This window comes from Nyctibius grandis, chromosome 21 (genome assembly GCF_013368605.1).
Source record: "Nyctibius grandis isolate bNycGra1 chromosome 21, bNycGra1.pri, whole genome shotgun sequence".
Lineage (NCBI taxonomy): Eukaryota > Metazoa > Chordata > Aves > Nyctibiiformes > Nyctibiidae > Nyctibius > Nyctibius grandis.
Genome location: NC_090678.1, coordinates 4,533,233 through 4,554,570, shown reverse-complemented (window position 1 = coordinate 4,554,570; position 21,338 = coordinate 4,533,233). Strand labels below are relative to the sequence as shown.

The 21,338-nt window shown below is 55.1% G+C and overlaps 1 protein-coding gene across 1 annotated transcript; it reads left to right on the top strand.

The window, feature by feature from the left end:
• The first annotated feature begins 11,874 nt into the window (after positions 1–11,874).
• Positions 11,875–21,024, top strand: KIAA0040 (KIAA0040 ortholog). Its single transcript, XM_068416793.1, has 2 exons — positions 11,875–11,922; positions 17,783–21,024. Exon 2 carries the CDS (start codon positions 17,896–17,898, stop codon positions 18,226–18,228), a length of 333 nt encoding a protein of 110 aa, XP_068272894.1. The 5' UTR covers positions 11,875–11,922; positions 17,783–17,895; the 3' UTR covers positions 18,229–21,024.
• Positions 21,025–21,338: the final 314 nt, after the last annotated feature.

Below are 21,338 nucleotides of genomic sequence, written 5' to 3'. Positions count from 1 at the left end.
TCACCTCCACGTAGCCCAAACAACCACCACGCTGGAGTCACTCCTCTGCCGAGGGCTCTGATCAATGCTGAGCATTGTCACTGGCCTGGTCTTGGATAAGGGACTCATCTCCACGTCCGAGGACAATGCAGCTCATTGCTGGGTTCGCAGCCAAGGGAGCATTACAAATGCTAAACACTGCTTTTTGATTTTATCACACTGAAGATGCTTTGTCTCAAGAAACATCTTCCAGATGGCAACATAAAGGCATCTTTGCAGTAGCTTATAATTCAGGCCAGTGTCTCTTTCATGGTCATGCTCCTGGATTTTCTGACATTACTCACCACGGCTGCAGAGCTGAAGAAGGGCATTAAGTGGGAAACACAGCCTCCTTGTACGTGCCATGTACTGGCACACAAAATCCTAGCTAATCCCAAGGTCAGGATTAGATACAGGGTCCGGCCCTTCAACTGGTCAGCTTACAAGCTGCAGTCCAACCTGGAGGAAGGATGCTGTAGCCCAGCAACATCTCATATGTAAATGAGGCATCTCTTCTTACTTACCATCAGCATCAAAATCAGGCAACAAGTCAATCAGTTGAGGAACAGGTCAGTCAGAGAGGCTGCAGATGACGGGATCTCTTGCAGGACATGGCCAGTGTCACAGATGGCAGCATGTCACACCTTCTGAGCAGCCTGCCCTGGTTTAACTGATTAGAACCCAAGAAGCTTCCTAGTAGATGAGCAGAGTAATATTTTTCCCCAACATCACCAAGAGTTCATAGGCAAGAAGTGTCCTAACAAAAGCACTATAGTGCAGTGGTTATAACTAGGAGCAGGGATTGGCAGTGGATGGCATTCATCACCTGTCTCAGATAGTGCTGTTTGCTTATCTATCCAGGTGAAAGGAAGAGACATCAGTGGAAACACAGGAGCTCATCGTTCACAATCAAGTGGAAGGCAAGAAATCTTTCTTTTCAGAAGTACGAGTCAAAATATGCCAAGCTTTTCCAGGAGGTTCAAAAGAAGATCCTCAAAAAGGCCGATTATTCTCTAAATAGATTTACTGACATAAATCTCTCCCTCCCTGCTCATGTCTGTCATCCCTTTTGTATGTCCTGTAACCAGGATGAGAGGGCCTACTTGACACAACTCCATCATCGAGTCTGAAGGACGCCCTTGAAGATAATATCGGACCTTCTGGTGCCATTATATACCAGTGCTGGTCCCTGATCTCACGCACGCTACCACAGTGTTGCCTTCCCATTACCTTGGTGAAACACAGTTGCTAAAATCTTCTGAAGGAAAGACTTCTACACGTCATGGTTTTCTCCTGGTGATAACTTAACCCAAGCCTAGGCAAACAATCAGCAACAACAACCCAGTCATTTGGGCCACTGTCCCTTGTTCACATTGTCCATATACAGATGCAGTTTTCCAGAAATGTATTTTTCATCATTGCCCAATGAATTTTTTTGGACAAGTCTCCTGCCAGCCGTTTCAGGCAAATTTGTGCTCAACATCGATGCTACAGAAGAGCCAGGTGATTAAGTCTCTCTTTACTCTCCATCACTGCTTGAGAAAGCCCTTTTTCTGAATTCATTCTCCAACCAGAGCAAGTTTGGCCCTTTCCCTCACCAGCATAGCATTGAGACTGAATGAAGTCTTGGCAACAGGCCTGAAATTCCCAGAAACCCAGCCTGGATCTTGCACAACACTCATCTCAAGAGACCTTGGCTCCAGCATGTGAACCATTACTGGGCTCTGGCGGCTCCTCTGCCATCCAGCTCGTATGGCCCAGGCTTACCCCAAACCCCCAAATGAAGTTGAAACTGTACCCAAACCACACCATCCACTGCAAGATGCCACCTCCCATATCATCAAGCAGGGAGAAGCATGTAAAGTCCTTCACCCAGCAGAGCTTCATGAGTGTGCAGGACCCCTGCAGCCTTTCAAAGCCACCTCTTATTTCTAACCCCAAAATCTCGAAAGGAAACACCAAGGGACTTTCTCATCTCTTGCCCAATTTTGATTTCGCTCTGTTTCCATTCCTGCCAGACCTCCAAGCCCACCTTCCCACCATGCACTGCACTAAAACATAACCAAAGAAAAAAAAAAAAGCTGCTTTTAGTAAAGTGATCCTTAATACAGCATTTATAAATGAATAGTTTGGGGAAGGAAAGAGGCCAGGCCCTCCCCAAAGGTAGCTGGGTTTTGGCAGGAGGATGCTAGAAGAGCATCCACACAAAGGTTGGGGAGAAGCCTTTGCTTCTTGGCCTGCACAGGCTGTGAATGACCTTCTGAAATACAGCCGGAGCCGAAATACCCACCCAGCGCATCACCTCCATGCCAGCATGTGCCCTTCATCCAGACCCAGAGCCACCCTCCTTGTATGTTCCCACCATCGCACCCTGGGGTGACCACACACCCCCTGCCCTATAGCCCCAGCAACACCCGCAAGACTTGACCTGACAGACACTGCCAGCAAAGAGCTCTCACCCCAAAAAAGCCTTTAATTCATGCTTACACCCACTAACGAAGGGCTCTGTCCTGGAGCCAACTGAGAAGCCCATCCCTATTTCTGCCAACCAAGCACCCCGGGACGGCCATCAAACCCAACTGAGTCCCTTGGGGACCACTGGTACCCTCCAGGGTCACCTTCCCCCTTCCTTAAACCTGGTGGTGCCCAGATGGTGGTGGCAGCTCTTTGCCCCTTCCAGAGGAGAGGTTTGGGGTAAGGGGGAGGGAAAGGCTCTTCCCTGGGGAGATGCTGATGCCCAGGCCCACCTCGGTGCTCAGCCTGCAGCTCTCCAGGTGTCAGTGGTTTCTCAGAAGGATGGTGACACAAACAAACAAACAAGCAGTGCCCCGTGTACAGGTGTTACCCTGAATTTGTGTTTGTTACTTTAAAAAAAATTAAAAACCATAAATAAGAAGGAGGAACGGAGGCAACTAAATCCTTTGGATGGGTTCTGATGAACTCAAACACAAACCAACGCAACCAAATGAGGGGGAAGATAAAAGCAAATAAATGCATAAATAAAAGAAATAATATAAATAAATAATATATTAAACAACCCTCCCCACCCTGTAATGAAAACGTAGCTCGGAGAATGGGATCAACGCTTGTTAACCATTGTTAACTAGTATTTTTAGTCCTGACCGCTCTTAGGCTATGTATAGTTCCTTTTTTTAATGCATTTTCTATACATTAATAAAAGATACTGAAGGAGTGAGCTGTGTGCCTGTCCGGGAGCGGGGGGGGAGAGGGGTCCTGGGGCATCCAAGCCTGGCAGCACCGAAGCCCCGACCTCACGCCAAGAGGGGATGCGCATCCCCTGTCCCTAATCCTTGTTTACCCCATGGGAGAAGCAGCATGGGGGGCTCGTTAGCAGGGATTCGCCTGCTCTCGCCCTCCTGCCCCGCTGGAGCTCAGATACTTTCGCATCCGAAGCAGGTGGCCACAGAGTCTTTTTTTTGGTGTCACACAGTGGAGCGAGCCACCCCGGCAGCAGCTGGAAGAGAGCGTGCTCCTCGCTTGCAAAGCACACCAAGAAACACGAACCAGGAGGAACAGAGCAGCCAAGAGACAAAGCACATCCAATGGGATAAAAAAATACAGGGGGAGGAAATTTTGGGGGCTGCCTTCCTTGGTGCAAGCTGCCCAAAGCGGATGGTGCCATCTCCATCCTTGGAGGTGTTCAAGACCAGGCTGGAGAAAGCCCTGAGAAACATTATCCAACCCCAGGGCTGCCTTGAGAATCAGGTCAGACCAGAGGCTCCCAAGGTCTCCCCCTGCCCCAGTTATCCTGTTAAAATAAATAATAATAATGACCACAAAGCTGGGTCAGTGCGGCCAGTCCTTTAACCCCACCAAGGCAGGGAGCTGCCCTTTGGCCTCAGCCCAGCACAAGATGTTTGGTTAATCAATTTAGCTGCTCCCATGAGCTAGAGCAGCCCCGGGCTCTGCAGTTTGCAGGCAGAGAAAGCAAAGCCACAGCGTAAATGCTCAGGAACAGAGTGAAATGACCGCGAAGTCTTCAGTTAAAGCTGTTCTCCTGATTCAAACAGCAGCCCGTTCCCAGCACGAAGGAAACCCCACCGAAAACCAAATCACAGGGCTATTTCCAGAAGAACATGCTCCCAGTGGAAAACAAACCAACCAACCAACACTGATTTAGCAAAAATCCCTGGGACAAGTATGAATTTCAGAGGATTTTGGAAGTCTCCTCTCGTTTCACACACAGGCTTCGTTTAGACCTCCTCGTCTTAAGTTTCGATGTTGGACATGTAGCCAGGCAGGATGAGAAAGGCCGAAAGAAGCTCTTCTGCCAGACCACTTCAATATTTTCTAAATTTAATTTCAGAGAGGCAAAATAGGGGAATTTGCTTTGCAGAAGCTTCTCAACTTCTCTTTCTTGCTCTGATTTGAGAGAAAAAGGAAGTTGTGAGTGTGGGGATCCCCCACCTTGGCCACAGCCAACAGCACAGCAAAAAAACAAGCCTGATGGACTCAACTGTTTGGATTAAATGACCTTTTTCATGTCTGAACAGGGTAAATGCCATTGAAGACCGTTCAGGCAAGCCCAGGGGTCTCTCCTGTGTGTGGAGGAACCAAGGGATGGAGAGGAAGAGTTGCCTACGCCAGTGCTTGTCATCCCAGTCTCGCCCTGCTTGGCTAAGCAGTTGACCCAACACAGTGGGTGTCATTTATGGCCCCTTAGAGAAGGGCAGTGCCCTCCACGGTACCTTCTATTCAGTACAGCTGCGGCCAAGTGAGGCCCTCAGGACCTCCGTTCCCTGCAGAACGCCCCAAAAAAATCTCACTTGGAGGAAACACGGTCTTCCCATTGCAATAACCAGGCACGAGAGGTGGGCACACAGCACTCAGAGGTTGGTACCCAGAGAAGGCAGGTGCACGTGGAGCCACAGCATCCCTCTGGACCATAACCCACCTCCTAAAATCAGAGCCATGGCCCACCTCCACGCTTCAGATGGGATGAGGAGGGGGTCAGGGCTGGCACAAGCCCTTTCCTAAATGCCCCAAGCTTTGACTTAAGCCAGGGAGGTGTTTTGCCCCACCACACCAACCCCTGAGGACCTTCTGCCTCATCACCCATAGCAGGTGCCCACAACCCTCATTGCTCTGGACCCCTAGACATGGTCCTGCAGTATCACACGTGGTGGTATCTCACATTTCCAGCCTCTCCAAGGAGCACACCGCCCCGGGCAGCCCAGGCTCTGCGTAGGCAGCACAGCCACGCTGTGGGCAGTCATGCTTCTCTTCGGGCATTTCCAGCCAACGCAGAGCATCCCACCACCATCCCCCCTCATCTGCACTTTGTACGGAGATATTTCATCACAGCCCTCTTACCAAAGTCCCCTTCTTGCATGAGCGATGCTCAGGAACTTTGTTCCACCAGCAAACATCAGGAGAGTGTACAAAGGTCCTCAGCAAGGGCGTTGGGCATCTGTCCCAAACCTGGAGCTCAAGCAACGCATGCCCAGCAACCAATCCTGCAGCCTCAGCCCAAAAAACCCCAAGGGAAATGCTCACTCAGGAGCAAGCAGCACCACGGGAGAAGGTGCAATGCCCGGAGGAGTAAAGCTGGAGCAGGTCGATGAAGGGGCATCCTCATCCCATGAATTCACAGCTGCTTCGTGCCTTGCGGGATGTGATTTGTAGAGCACCATCTTTAACATCCTTGGTTTTTAATTCCCCCTCGTAAGCCTGGATGTGCTCATCAGCCCTTTAAAACCCTCATTCCCATTTTTTATATTTTCAACTGCTGTGGCTACAAGCTCTAAAGCTTAATGATGTAGAGTGTGAAAAAGAAAAAAAATATCTCTTTTAATCAAATCTAAACGCAGGGCTTTTAAATTTCATTGCTTTGTCCCCACTGCTTGGGATGGGGAGTGCTGTGAATAGCAGCCCACAGGCTTATTCCCATTTCCCTGCACTACAGCCACGGCCTCAACGTGCAGCAATTTTTCTGCTTCCAACCCGTTTCAGCAATTTTCCCCGACTAAAAAAACCACCTATATTATATACATTATATTTGAGGCAAGATCCTAACTGTGATGAGGGACTTTCTCATCGTGGCACTCCTCTCCCTCCCTTCGTATCTCAGTAGGGACGTTGGAGGTGTGCAGCCCCCCTGTAGCATGCACCATATGCAACCCTTATTCCCAGCCGCGTGGCTAATCCTCTTGCTCCTCGGAGCACACCGGGATGCTGGTGGGAACACAACCCGCCTCTGTTCGCCACAACCCGCCCCTCGTCCCTGCACTGTCCCCTGTATTTGGTGACATCGCAATAAAGAGGGGTTTGCAGGAAGTAACTCTGCAAATGTCTACAAGAAAAATCCTCCCAAAAAGTGAGAAAAGGGGGAGATGAAGTGGGAAACCCTCCGAGAATGACAGGGAGGCACTGGAAAGGGGCAGCCAGGAGAGGAGCAGCAGCAAGGGGACAGGGCTGGAGGGGCAGCGCCAGCAGCCTGTGTCCCCCTGCTCCTGGGACAGGCTCTGGCCCTCCTCCCGGTCCCATGTCCCCTGCCGAAATGCACTGAGTCATGCCGAAAGCAGCTGGCATCTGCCCGTTCGCCGTCTCATCTTGGTTCCTCACCCATGACCCAAGGCCACCTCTCCCCCCTGCCCGAGGAGGACTTCACCCCTCCAAATAAAGGAACCTGCTCTCCCTCGCAGGGGGCAGAAAGCAGCAAAGCACCCCAGGAGAAAGGCCTTCGGTGGGTTTTTCCTTTCACCCACCACGATTTGCATTTCGCTCTCAGTTCCCACCTCAGTGGTGGGTAACACCCCCCTGAGCCCCAGCTGCATCCTCCTCACTGAATCCCGTTAGCAAATGAGATGAGAAGGAGGAAGACTCAGAACCGTGAAGAGCAAAGGTCAAATAGTCCCCATGCCCAGGCAGGAGCTAAGCCCCTAGGGCAGCACAAAACATCCCGGCACAAGGGCACAACTTGGCCAACCGCCCTGGAGCCACCAGCCCAAATCCTCACGTGGTCCCAAACCGAGGGACATCAGCACACCAGAGATCTCCAGGAAGAGCTTCCCCATGGAAGGGGCTTATGAAGGGGAAGGGATAATAAAAACATTAAAAAAAAAATTTAGCAGCTGAAAACCACCTTGGCAGATCAGATCCAACACCCACCCAGTGCGGGGAACCCTGGGAGCGGCTGCCTCACTCGCTCCTATGCCTTTGGTTCACACCTCCCACAAATCCAGCCACCAAGACACCACCAGTGACTCCCTTTCCATGCCGAGGGAAGAGGCACCCCCATTCACCGATGGGTTTTTCATCCCCTGGCCTTCACGTAACTAATCCTTGAGCAGTTCCTACACGTGAAGGCACCACGTCTCGCTGCCGAGACTCACCAGCCCCAGCGTGTCTCCTTTCCCCCTCACACGCCGCCAGCACTGCCCGTAGGATTTCCTCAGGAAGGAGTTCCTGAAGGCTCAAACACACACAAAACAACCAGCAGCTCTAAACCAACCAAAAGCCCGACCGCTTGCCTCCCAAACCCTGCGGCACACACCCAAACGCACCCCGAGCTTCTGCCTCTCGCTTGCTCTCACCCCATCGGGTGCAGAGACATAACCCTCCCTCCTCCCCAACACCCTCATGCCCCCGTACCCCATCTCTGCTCAATGCAAGCACCACCCAGAGCTTGAGAACGCACCTGAGGATCCCACCTCACTCCCCACCCCAGCCCTCTCTTGCCCCTAAGCACCAGGGGAGGATGGCCCAGCAGACCCAGACCCAGACCCAGACCCAGACCCAGACCCAGACCCACCTCAGCAAGCTCAGCTGCACCCAAAGCCTCCCAGGCAATAGGTGGGAAAGAGGCACCCCCAAAAAAACTCACCAGTTTTGGGGCACTTCCCCTAAGAGCAGCCTTTCCCCCACCACTGCCCACACAGGGCTGAGCCCCAGGCACTTAAGAGCAGACCCAAACCAGTGCATCAACACCAAGGTGGGACCCAGGTGGGACTAGGAACACCTGAGCCCACCCCACCCCACCCCCAGGGCTCCTCCCTTCCCAGAGGGGTCAGAGCCCAGCAAGCACCAACCGAGGGAGAGGAGGGGAGGGAGAAGCTGCCACGGACCCTGCCAGCCCCAAAATCACCAGCTCAGTGTTTATGGGTCACCATCCCATCCCATCCCGCTTCTCCCATTCTCCTCCAAAGCCGGAAAAGCCTCTTGCTGCTCTTAAATACCAAGGGCTGCTATTTTTATCCAGCCCACGACCGGGCGTGCTTTATTTTTGGTGTTTAAACCGCAGGCTTTTTTGTGGGAGGGGGAAGAGGGAGGGGAAAAGACAGAAGCACGGGGGAAAAAATGAGAGGAATGTCTCTCCGGGAGCAGAGTTTTCCATTGCTTACTTTAAGCCGGGCCAGCGTCCGCAAATAGAAATCGCAACCGAAGAGCAGAGCAAGCAGGCACGGAAAAAGGTGTGCTCATATCTGCCATCACTTCACATCTCCTCCCGTCCCACTATGCCCAGGAAAACCGAAATATACAGGTCTTGGCTACCAGCTGGGTGTTATCAAGGCAGGAGTGAAGCTCCCAGCAGTGTAATGGGGCAAACTGGTAAAAGAATCAGCTGAATCCAATGAAACAAGGGGGAAACAAGAGAGTGTTTCTATTTTCAGTGTAAAATTAGTAGTGTTCTCCAAATAAAATTAGGGGTTGAGGGGACCTTGGAGGAAATGGAAGTTATCGGGGGGGCTTTTCAGCATGGGAAAGGCTTTGATCTCGCAGGGAAATAAGGAGTTTGGGGAAGGATGGATGGAAAACAGGGGCTGGAGGTGGGATTTGATTCCAGCTGGGGTCAGACTGACATCCCGTGATGTGACAGGAGCTTGGCTCCTCCGGGCTTAATCAATTCCTCGGCTCGAGGGCCACAGGCAAGCAGAGAGACACATAATCTGGCGCAGCAGTGATTCATCACCGGCTGAGTCAGCTTCCTCTCACCCATTAAAAGTTGCTGGAAAACAAAGGCGCGATCCCTCGGAGCCCAGATACGCTGGATGCCAAACAAAACCAGGAGGTGGCAGGTTCAAAACCCAAAATGCACTTTTTTTTTTTTCCATGCCGCGTGCGAAGGAGCAACGAAAACTCCTCGCTGCAGGACACGGCCGCAGGGTTGAGCATCAAATGGCGTTTGTACTGCTTCAAAGTGTCTGCTATGGGGAAGAGGATCATAGAATCATAGAATTGTTTGGGTTGGGAAGGACCTTTAAGACCATCAAGGCCAACCATTAACCCAGCACTGCCAAGGCCACCACTAACCCATGTCCCTCAGCACCACATCTACACGGCTTTTAAATCCCTCCAGGGACGGTGACTCCACCACTGCCCTGGCAGCCTGTTCCAGTGCTTGACAGCCCTTTTGGGGAAGAAATTGTCCCCAATATCCAACCTAAACCTTCCTCCAGCGCATCATCGAAGGGGTGCAGCAACGCTCCTGGCCAAAGCCCAGCGGGTGCCGAAGCACCGCACTCAGAGGGGCCCCCGAAAAGCCAGGAGAGGCACCCAGGCCGGCGGCTCCTCCCTCGGCGAGGCCTCACCAAATTAAATCAGTGACAAGAAAGCGCGGAGCCCCAGCGGGGCTGTTTGCCCAGGGAACAAAGCAAATATCCCAGCTGCCGCCAGGGACGGGCAGGGCTTTCGTCCCCCAAGGCCCAGGGGCCACACACCCCCCGAGGCCAACGCCTCCGGCCACGCTCGCCCCTGGAGACCTCTAATAATAAATATTTCCAGGCGATCCTCTTAGGATGGTTTCAAAGGTGACGTTATTGCTATCTGGTGCTGTAGGGTGGGCAGGTGTCCCCCCGGTGACTGCCAGCACCCGGGTGGCTTCTGCATGCCCTGGGAAGGGTGTTTTGTAGGGGGATTTGGTACCCGCAAACGAGGGAACTGCTGCAGCTCAGCGAGGGGGGAGAGCTTGGATGGAGTGAGCTGGGATGGGTTGATCTGGGACGGAGTGAGCTGGGATGGAGTGAGCTGGGATGAGTTGAGCTGGGACGGAGTGAGCTGGGATGGAGTGAGCCGGCATGGGGTGAGCCGGGATGGAGTGAGCCGGGATGGGGTGAGCCGAGATGGGGTGAGCCGGGATGGGGTGAGCCGGGATGGGGTGAGCTGGGATGGGGTGAGCCGGGATGAGTTGAGCCGGGATGGGGTGAGCCGGGATGGAGTGAGCTGGGATGGAGTGAGCTGGGATGGGGTGAGCTGGGTTGGAGTGAGCCGGGATGGAGTGAGCTGGGGTGGAGTGAGGCAGGATGGGGTGAGCTGGGATGCAGTGAGCCGGGATGGGGTGAGCTGGCATGGGTGGGGTGAGCCATGAACATGCTGCAAAGCCCAAGTATCTCCATCCTGTAGCGTAAAATCAAGGAAAAATTTCCTAGTGCTAACAAGCAGCAAAAACATCAGGTAAAAAGGGTTTGGTACTTGCTACAGCACATAAGCACCTTGCCAAAGGCTACCAGGAGGCCCTCGGGGCAAGCTGTAGCCCGCAATGTGTGTTTCTTGGGGTCCCTCACCCCTCCAGCCCCAGGGTGAAGGCGGCAGGAGTGAGGGCAGCGGCGGCAGTTTGGGCTGGCAGGCAGCTGGCCTCCATCCCTCCTCCCTGCCCTCTTTCCTCATGTTGCCACCGCAGCCCTGCTCCTGGCACTGCCCACAGCACCGGGGGCTGTTTGCCAGCAGCCTCGAAGGGTCAGGCAGCCCCGGCCACCCCAGCCCAAGGAGTGAGCACCAAGGCCGAAGCGGAAAAGCAAAGGCCCTGGCTCCGGAGCACGGAGGAGAGCGAGCGTGGGGGTTTTGCAATCCGAAAGGATTCAAGCTGGCCGGAAAAATTCCAGCAAAAGATTTTTCTAGTCGCAGCTTGCCCGGCTGTCAACATCGCAATGCTGCGCAGAGACCGCTCAGCCCGGATGGGAAAGCAGTTGAGATCCAGTGATTCCTGGATATCCCTCATACCCAGATAAAAAAGAAATAAGGTAAAATAAAATAAGATAAAAAAGAAATAAGATGGAGAGAAAGCAGCAAGTGGAAATTGGGGGGGGGGCAACCCAAACTGAACCGAAATCAAAATCTGAAAACATCAAAACCCTGCACGACCTGGGGTGCCTTCCCTGGGTCGAAACACCATTTGTCATCCCCATGGGGTCACAGCACCCATAGCGCTGGTGGGTTGCTGTGCGTGTGGGGTGTCCCCCTCCCATCGGGGTGCTCCGTCACCTCCTGCTCTGCCACAGTGTCCCCTCTCCAGGGACACAGCGTGGGCAGCGGGGCGGCACAGCAGTGATGGGGTGCGGGGTGGCAGTCGGGGTGCAGGGTGGCAGTCCTGGGTGATGGGGTGCAGGGTGTAGGGTGGCAGTCGGGGTGCAGGGCGGCAGTGGGGGGTGGCAGTGCGGGGTGATGGGGTGCAGGGTGGCAGTCGGGGTGCAGGGTGGCAGTCCTGGTGCTGACTTTGGGGCGATGCAGGTCTGCCCCATCCCTCAAAGCCCCCCAAGAAGAGGAGCAGCACCGCAGCCCCCCAGAAAATTTTCTGGGGAGATCTCTGCTGTGCCGGAGCCCGGGCCCCGCTCCCGGAGAGCGAAAACACGCCGTTCTCTCCCTCTTCCCGGTAACTTCTGGCACGTTTCAGGCCCGGGTCTGTGCCTCTCCCCCAGACTAAACAACTCCGAGTGTCCCAGCCCGCCGCGAGCGCCGGGGCCGGCAGCGCCCGGCCAACCCCCGGGGCCCCCCTTTCCCCCCCTCCCCACACATCTGGGGCTGTGTAAGGGGAAGGGGGGGAGCCCCAGGTGGGGCCGGGCCGGGGGCGGAGGCAGGAGGGAGGGACGGGGCGGCCCGTTCCCTCCGGCCGCCGGGAGCCGCCGCCGGGGCGGGACGAGCGGGACGGGCCGGGGCCGCGGGGCCGAGGTAGGTTGGCCGGGGACGGGGGGGGGGGGTCCCGGGGGGCGCCGCTCCCCGCAGCCGCCGGGCATCGCCTGGGGGTCATCCTCGGCCTGGGGTTACCCGACCCCGGGGCTGCTGTTTTCCGGGGGGGGGGCAGGTGCTGGCAGGGCCGGGTGGGGACGGTGGCCCTTGGAACGTGGCGATGACGAGGGACCAGCTCTCAGGGGACACTTGGCAGAAGGCCGTGCCCGGCCCCGGGGGTTTCGGGGCACGAAAGCTAGAGGTGAGGCTGTGCCAATACACGGGGCTGGTGCTTGTCCCCTGGAGAGCCGCAGGGCTGGCCCGGGGGGTCCACAGCCCCCTGAGCCTCCTGGCACTCAAACCCATCTGTGACCCACCCCAGGGAGGGCGGCAGCGCTACCCGGACCCTGGCTTAGGGGTGACCGAGGTGGCCCCGAGGAGCTCCGGGTGCTGTCGGGGTGACAGCAGTGCTTTTCCAAAAGCCAAGCAAGTCTTTGGGCCAGGAGTTGCACCGATCGCGGGCTCCAGGCAGCGGCTTGCAAAATAGTTTCACTTTAACCCTGTTATCCAACCTTCGTATCAGTAGCTTTCCAAATCGCTCCCTTTAGGGGACGAAAGCATCGACGAGCAGCTTGTGGCTGGCGGGTTTGATGGCGGTGGGAATAAGACGAAGCTTTCAGTTGGTTTTGTTTTGCTGGGTGGTGGCTTTTGGTGTTTGTTGTTTAACGTTTGAGGAAGGTCTCTGGAGCCTGCTGTGAGTTCCGCGAGACCGGCGGCGAAACTCCGATTATTCACCGTTTCCAAAGCAGCAACGTGCAATCCCAGCTAAGGAAACTGCTCACCCTCAGCTTTCATCCAGTTTTCCTTTACGTCTGCAGGTGCAAACGGGAAAATAGATGTCACTCATGCGGGCGTAGCTCTGTGCTTGTATCAGAGGGTTCCCAGGCTCGGAGAGCAAAGTTAGCCTCGCCTAGCCGGACCCTGAGCTGTCACTGCCAGCGGAAAGGGGGTATAAAGCTGATATAAAACCAATAAGAGAAGGGAATGGTTAAGTTTAATATGGTGATTACTGCTTTGCACCACCTAGCATCAGCCACAGAAAGGGAGGTCTCACCAGAAGCGAGGTTGCTTCCGCATTGAAACAGGGGCAGCTGTGGGGCAGATGCTTTCGTGTCACCTCTGCAAGTCCTGAGTTGCAGCCGGACACCGAGCGCGGGGGAGCTCAAATAACCTACAAGTACTGGTGGCCAAACCCTGTAGGTCAGTTGTCCTCCGGAGCTGCCCCTGCTCTCAACGCAGGTGCAGGGAGAAGCACCTCAGAGCATCCCTGCTCCTGCCTGAGCCAGGCTGTGTGTCAGCCAAGAGGAGCAGGTCGAGCTTGGTTAGGCTGGAGGGGACTTCACACAGACATAAGAGCCCATTGAGAGTTGAGCCTAAAGGACTTAACTTGCAAAATCAGGTCCTAAAATGCCTCCAGCTCTCTCCCCTCTGCCACGGTGACCCTACATAGCAGTTTCCAGCCCTTTGCCCCGTTTCCAGCAAACTGCAACTTTTCTGCGAGCTCTGCCTCCGTCCCCAGCCGCTGCGGTCGCTGTGCAGCGCGCAGGATGTGGGCAGGCCAGCATTGCCAAGGCAACCCCTCGGGTTTGATTCCCCACTGCTCAGCCTGGCAGCCTTTACCCCTCCAGCTCAGCCAGGCAAGCCGTGCACGCCGATGGTTTGTGATGCCATCCCAAGCTGGCCCTCAAAAGGAGCTTGTTTTCCACCCACGGCTGCCCATAACTCCGGAAGAGCGGCAGATGCTCCCCGCCCTTGGAAACCGGCTCCTTTGGAGCCAACGTGGATTGAAGTTGGATGCCCAATGTCAATTAAAACTGACACAAGCTGCGCAAACCCCAGCCGTGCAGAGCTGCCGTCGGACAGAGCCGTCCATCCCTGGCCGGAGGATTTCCCAAGCGAGTTACCCTGTCAGCTGTCCCCTGACTCACCGCCAGCACCAGCTACCCAAAAACAAAGAGCTCATTTAACAGGGTGTTCAGCAGCCCTCCCCGAGACACTGCCTTGTCTCCCGGTGCCTCCCTGGCCCCGTATCTTGTCCCCAAAAAAATCACTGACATCCCACGTGCATCAAGCACCTGGTTCACACCCGTGGTGGACCCCAGCACCCCTCTCTAAGAGGAGGAGTTGCTGTCACACCAAATTGAGCAGCAGCAGCGTGGATTTTTCCTTAACGCAGCTCCTCACTGCGCACACGCCGGCTTTCAGCTGGCGAGGGGTGGCCTTGGGTAACCCCTTTGCCCTTGGAGCTGTGGCTCAAAAGGCACCAGTTTTTCTACTTTCCCCTCCCTCTTTCTTTTTTAATATTAACTGAAGAACCCCTTTATTGAGCGCACAGACATCCCTTCATCTCCAAAACAAAAGGCGATGCACGTACCAAAAAGAAAAGGCGTTTGAAAAGCAGCTGCGTAGCTGTGCTGAAAGGTGGCCCCGGGATTTCATGCTGAAAGGTGGCCCTGGGCTTTCAGCGCTGCTTGCTCAAGGCAGCAGCAGGTACCTCTGCCTTCCCCTTGCAAGGGATGCTCGGCCGCATCCCTGCTGCGCCGGGCTGGGCACTTCCCAGGGATAAGCAGCAAGGGCCTCCGCAGCGCCTTCAGCTCCAGTTAAAGTGGAAACATTTCAAAGGGCACTGGTTTGTTTTTTTTTTTCTTCTCTGCAAACAATTAATTACAAGTTTAAGAGGAAGTTCCAGCCCTCTTTCCCTCCCCAGAAGTTGAGAGGCAATAAACGTAAAGCAGCTTAGCACAGGAATAAAATTGTACATCCTGTTTTGTCTGAAATTAAGGCAGTTGTTGTTATGGGGGTGGTGGTTTGGTTTTTTTTGTTTTTTTTTCTTCTTTTTTGGAGTGAAGTGTATCATAGGCATCCAGGGTTCCTGCCTGGATAATGAGCTGTCAGGATATTTATGGATAAATGGCAAACCTGCTTCACGAAGATGATTCAGGCCAAGGAAAAGCCACTCTGTTTGTTTGTGTTGCAGTTTAAGCTTTACTACAGCTGTCCTAAAAAAAGACCCTGGGTAAGGATGAAGGTTGGGATAGGACAAGAGGACACAGCCTCAGGCTTCGCCAGGGGAGGGTCAGGTTGGACATTAGGAAGCATTTCTTCTCAGCAAGGGTCATTAGCCATTGGAAGGGGCTGCCCAGGGAGGTGGTGGAGTCCCCATCTCTGGAGGTGTTTAAGAAAAGCCTGGACATGGCACTTTAGTGCCATGGTCTAGTTGCCATGGTGGTGTCAGGGCAATGGTTGGACTCGATGATCCCAGAGGGCTCTTCCAGCCTGGTTGATTCTGTGATTCCGTGACAGGGAGTGGGGTTTTAAGAAGCAGCTCTCACCGCATCCCCCCTTGCCCTTTGCTTGTAATGCCTGCGGGCAGCAGACAGCCGAGCCCAGCACCCAGAGAGCCCTTCCTTAGCCCCCCAGGAGCAAAAGCAGATCTGTATCACTCACCGCTGGCTCTGGGCAGGGGGGGAAGGGGATGGATGGGATTTCAGTCTCGGAGCCCTCCTTGGTAGCCCGTGATTTCTCAGGTGGGGACGGCAGCGATATCACCCTCCTCTGCCAGGTAGGGGAATGAGGCAATGCAGAGAGCAGCAGGTTTCCCACAGCCAGGAAGCTGCCTCTACCTCCAAAAAAAAAAGACCCTACCATCTAGATTATTTATTTCCAGCAGAAACTGGAAAATGCAGCAGACTGGACCAAAAAAAAAAAAAAAAAAAGGCCAATAAAACATTAAACATCTTCATTTAGCCAAAGCCAAAACCACCTCCCAGATCATTTGGTAAATCTCAAATGAGTGTGTTTCAGAAAGGAACCCACAGAAATTTATAAGTCCATTTTCATCCCATTTCCCAGGCGTACGTTCACAAGAGAAAGCACCAGCTCAGCTACGCTCCCGTGCAGACCGAGACAATAAATCCGCAGCGGTCAGTCCGTTTCTGCGGGGGCAGGGGAGGGTAAACCCTTCTTTTTGTGAAGTCCAAAGTGAGAGCTCAGCATCTACGCTGAAGTATCGGGCTCTCGGGGTCCGGCAAGAGGGTGGCTGGTGAAACCAGACCCCGTAGAGCTTTGCAGGTCCCAGGATAGCGTTTCTGAAGGCAGGTTTTTCCCTCGGGAGCTGCCTTTTCGGGGGCTGCCTGCCAGCTCCCGCCTCGGCAGCAGCACGAGGGCTATGGTTAGGGTTGGGTGGGACTGGTGGTTTCTTTTTTGGGCGAGGCTGGCAGCTTTTGGGAGGGCGTCAGTGCGAAGCGAGGCGGGAGGATGCTCAGTGGCATCCTGTCTGGGTGAACTGGAGCATCCCAAAACAGTCCGTACATGAGAGCATCCCTTAGCAAGTGCCACAACAGCAATAAATGCGATTCAAAGCAAGGAAGGGTGGTGCTAAGACAAGGAGGATTTAACCCAAACCAGCCCGGGTCCCCTTCCCATCCCTCCCTAGAGGTGCCCGGGCTCTGCGAGAGCTGCCAGAGGGAGAGCCAAGGAGTCGGTGGTCACAGGGGACAAGTGGAGCCACCCCTCCAGGACACCTTTGGAGTTCAGGCTGTACCTCTAAGTTTTTGTTAGGTGGAAGTGTTGGCTTTCCTTTTACCGTGCCTCAGTTTCCCCTCCTGTGTGCATGGGGATTTCAGCATTCCCTCAAGAGGCTGCAGGGCTTGAATCACAAAGGCTGGCAAAGACGCTGCTGTAAAATGCCAAGGGGGGAGTGAAACATGGTATCAGAGGCTCATATTGCTCCTGCCAGCTCTTCATCTGCACCACCTGTAATTTGGTGACCCCCGTGTGGAACCAGAGCTGCAAACTCATGGCACAAAGCCCCCAACCCTACTCAAAACCCCAGGGAGATTTGCCTGGCCCCAGGACAGGAGGAAAGCTATGAGCAGAGGCAGCAGCTCCCTGCCCCTACAGAAGGGCTTCCCTAGGAGCCCTGCCACCCAGCAGCACCTCTCCCTCCCCGAGGGAGAGGAAAACCTTACGTCAGGCTGCAGAAATGCTCCTTGGCCCTACCCAACCCTTGGAGCAATTCCCAGGTGAGGTGCGGCGGCGGCTCCTCCATCCCCAGACAAGCCTCGTCCTCCCCCACCGCTGCCTTTGCGGCCACCCCCAGGTGCACGGAGGCGGCCGTGGGTGCCTGACCACCATCTGTGAGTCCCACTGACCATAGCCCCCATCAAAAATCCAGGTGGTTTAACTGCAGCCCCCACCCCAAACCGGGCTGTGCCCCGGGTGTCCGAGCAGCAGGACCAGACCCCAGCGCAGTGCCTGGGACAGGGACACTTGGCCCCTGGGGTGGATGGGGGGCAAGGAGAGACCTGTGACGTATTGGAGTCCCGGCTGGAATGGCAGCAGCTGAGCAGTACCACTCTCTGCAGTGGTCCCTTGCCTGGACCAGGCAAGTCCCTTCCTAGACAGGAAAGATCCTCCTGCAGACATCTCCTCTGCTATGAAATAAGCCCTATGAAGGGCTGTAAAGGCCCCAAGCTGTGGCTGCCAAGGAAGGGTTGAGATGTACATCCAGGGAGGCAGGATTTGTGCTCGGTCAGATGCCAAGGCAAGTAGGGATGCCCAAAGTCCTCCTCACCCATCCCCACTGCTGAAGGAACCCCAGGAGAGGTTGGGAGGCTGTGTTTCCCAGATAGGAACACCCAAAGGGACCTGGCCAGCAGCATGGCCTGGCCCCCTGCGGCCCCAGACCCCTCCGAGGCAGCAGATCTCTCACCCTGCTGAGAGGTGCGCTGTGCTGGCAGCTCCATGGAGAAAATTGCTGAGGGAGGAGGCACCTGATCCATGTGGTTTCATGTCTCTGCAGGCACCATCCAAGGACACTTGTGGAGCCCACTAGCTGCTTACAGGAGCTGAACGTAAATCCCAAGGGACCTTCAAGTGGAGGGAGCAGCACGGGCAGCCTGCCCCAGAGCCAGCATGGAGCAGAAGATCAGCTCTTTCTTTAATTCCATCTTGGAGCTCATCCGTACCAAGCATGAGGAAGGCGTCTTCAACACCGTCTGCCTGGCCGTGCTCATGGGTCTGCCCTTCGTTGTCCTCATTGCATTCATTTTCATCTGCTGCCACTGCTGCTTCTGCAGCCGGAGGAGAGAAAGCAGGAAGAAAGGTGGCCCCAGCAGCAATGGGCAGCTGCACGCTGAGAAGAACAAGAAGAAAAAGAAGAAGAAGAAGAAGGATGAAGAGGACCTGTGGATCTCCGCTCAGCCCAAGCTGCTCTTGCTGGACAAGAGACCCTCCTTGCCCATCTAGCAGAGAGGAGGGCGTGCAGGCCCTCCCCGCTGAGATGCCACCAGCCCTTTCAGCTGTGCACTACGGGAGGTGAGGAGATGCCAAAGCTGCTGCCGCTTTATGGTGACTTTCCAAAGAGGTTGAGCCCAGCGGCTCACCAGCGCGTTGAAGGGCCAGCAGAGAGCCAGGCAGCTGGGCACAGGCTTATGCAAGCCCCTTCTCCCCTCCCCACCACGACAGCGTGCCCAAGGGCAGAAACCCCTGCGAAGGACAGGCGTGTATGCGGACACGTGCCCTGCTGAGCACACGGGGGTGACCTGCCACCGGGCCGTACAGACCCGCCGCTGCGAGCACAACGCCCACACACACACGGTCACACGGACAAGGGTGCACAGGACCACGCGCGCTCCAAGACCGAGCCACCTGCACGCTCCCCCTGCACAGACACAGACGGCTGCACGCAAAGCGAGCGCAGGCACACCCGCTTGCTCGTCCTGCCGTGGAGGTGGCACGACTTGGCTGTCTAGGCTCCGTCCAAACCCAGCTCACGCTGGAGATGCAAAGAAAGCCGAGCGCAAAGTCACCCCACAGCTCAGAGGTGTGCCATCTTCCCGGCCACCAAACCAAAGGCACCTGAGAGCATCCAAAGACAGATGCCCTCAACCCAACCTTAGAGACCTCAAGACACCATCTTAAGGCAGCAAAGCAGCAGGGCGCGTTGCCACTCAGGCTAGAGGCACGGACGAGAGAGGAGGCTGCAAGACTGGCTCTTTTGCACCAGCACTTAGAAAAAATCCTTCCTTGAAAGACTTTTTTTTATACAGACTTGCCTTCAGAGAGCCCACCACGCTACTGCAAGAGCGGAAACGCAAGCTGAGGCTGTGTAAAGGCTTAGCTACGGGCATTAGAGTTATTTATTGAATGACTACTAAAGAAGAGCAGGACCAAAGGCCCCTGTGCCGCGGGGCTGGGCACACCGAAGCGGTATCGAAGCAGCAGACATGCTTTCGGCCGTCCCCTCTCCCTGCAGCCCCCGTGCACACGCAGACCCACGAGCGCACGCTGCCACCAGCTGATGCCACACGGAGGGCTTCCCTGCAGCTGTCCAGCTCTGGGGTTTGGGACGTGCCATAGGAGCAGAGCAGAGTAAAGCACATGCCCACAGTCGTCCCTTACCCAGGGATGCATCGTACAGCTAGACCCTGCATCCCTCTCCGTCCTCGGCTCCCTTGGACGTGCGACAGCTCAGCCGGGCACAGCAGCTAACAAGGCCACATACAGCTCTCACCCCTCCTCTGGTTTTGCCCCTCTGCTTCCCCTGTGCCTGCATGCCCAGCCTACCTCCTGAGGAGCCAGGGGTCTCCTTTGCCCCCCCAGGCTCTGTCTCCCCCAGCCTGTTCTGCCAGCATGTGATGAGAAGCCTTGTCACATCTGGTTTTTGCCCTGCGTCTGTACACTGGATGTTTTCCTCCCACTTTCTTCCACTTCTTAAGCTGCTGGAGCAGAGCAGAGCTGCCAGGCAGAGCCAGACGTCTGGAGGACAAGCAGCCAAACCCACGTGGGCAAGCCTGGATGGAGCTGCCGGACACAGCTACTTCCAGCCTGGGCGAGGGCGATGCCGCCTTCCCCCGGCTCCCGGGGCATGCACTGGCGGGGGGGCAAAGCCACCGGTTAGAAGCGGCCATTTGTGCCACCCAGTCCCAGCACAGCCTGTTTTGTCCGACTGGGACGGGGCGGTGATGTTAACATCCCGTCATGGGGTTTGGCTGCGCGCGGCTGTGCTGGTAACAGCCGGGAGGCCAGGCTCCTCCTCACACAGCCCTTTAAATTGACGCCATATGTGCCTTATTTTCCAGCTTGCCTTGTTAGCATTGAAATAAGTGACTCCCTTCTCCTCCAAAACAGGAAACAACATATAATGCTCTAAAAAAATTAGGATTTGCCACATCTGATCCTTGAGAGAAACATGCAGGGATCGCTCTGGTCTCCGTCCCAAACCCCCAGTCCAGCCAGGGCCCTGGAGAACCAGCACTGCACTGGTATTATTCCTTCTTCCTCCCCTCCTTTTCCCCATTCCAGGTACTTTTCCCAGCCTTCCTGCCCCCAAAGCTCTCCAGGTGGGCAAAGCAGCCTCCTCGTGCAGGCAGGAAGGCTGCCCATGCAGGTGCTCCTACTGCAATCCAGAGGCACCAGCAGCCCCCGAGGAAGGGTGGTGCTGCCTGGAGGAATCGGAAAAAAAAGTCAGGGCAAAGGGAAACGCAATGGGAGGCCTGAGGCTTACCCGAACAAGCAGGGGCACGGAGGCAGCCTGCTCCAGCAGAGTACAGCCTACCTGGTGTGGAGCTGCTGGGCTTTGCATGGCTCCCTACAAGAAGGTCCTTCTCCAGAAGGGTTTGTAAGTAACATTTCAGGCAAGGGCAACCCGATTCCTACAAGAACCAGAGAGCTGTCAGGAAAATGTCTGTGTTGTGTGGACACAACCCTGCCCTGATCCATCTGACCAGTGGATGGTCCGAGCCTCTGCACCCCATAAAGCACGGGGGCTGGCTTGCTCAAGGGCTGCTGTTTTAGCCAAACCATCCCCTGAATCAGCTGATCCTTAAGACAAAAGCAGAAGAGCAGTGACAGCCTGAGGTGCAGCAGGACCTGCCACCCACCAGCCAGGCCACCCCGCAGCACCCACGCTCACAAGGCAGCAGGAGATGCGTGGTACAGAAACTGCTGCACGAGTCCCCGCTCTCCAGGCACCTCTGCACTGCCTCCCCACAACTGCATTTCATATCAACCTTTTATTTTCCTAAACAGCCAATGCAACAGGGGAGAAAAAAAAAAACAATTTTTTTCAACATTTCTTTTTTAAAACAAAAATAAATGACTCTCAAACTGCAAACAAATGCCATGTCTCTAGCTCATAGTCATGTGTTTATTTTTCTGGGGAAATCTTTCTTGTATCTGTGCCCTGGTCCTAGATAAGACATGGGGAGAGCTCAGCGGGCAGAGGCTGTGCAGTCTCTGCTGCAGCCAGCTGTGCAGCTCAGAGAGAGGTTTTCTTAAAGAAACAGCTTAGCTTAATCAAGTTTAATGGCCTCGAGTTGTTAATGAACACAAGCCAAGCTCCTCTCCCCAAGGGC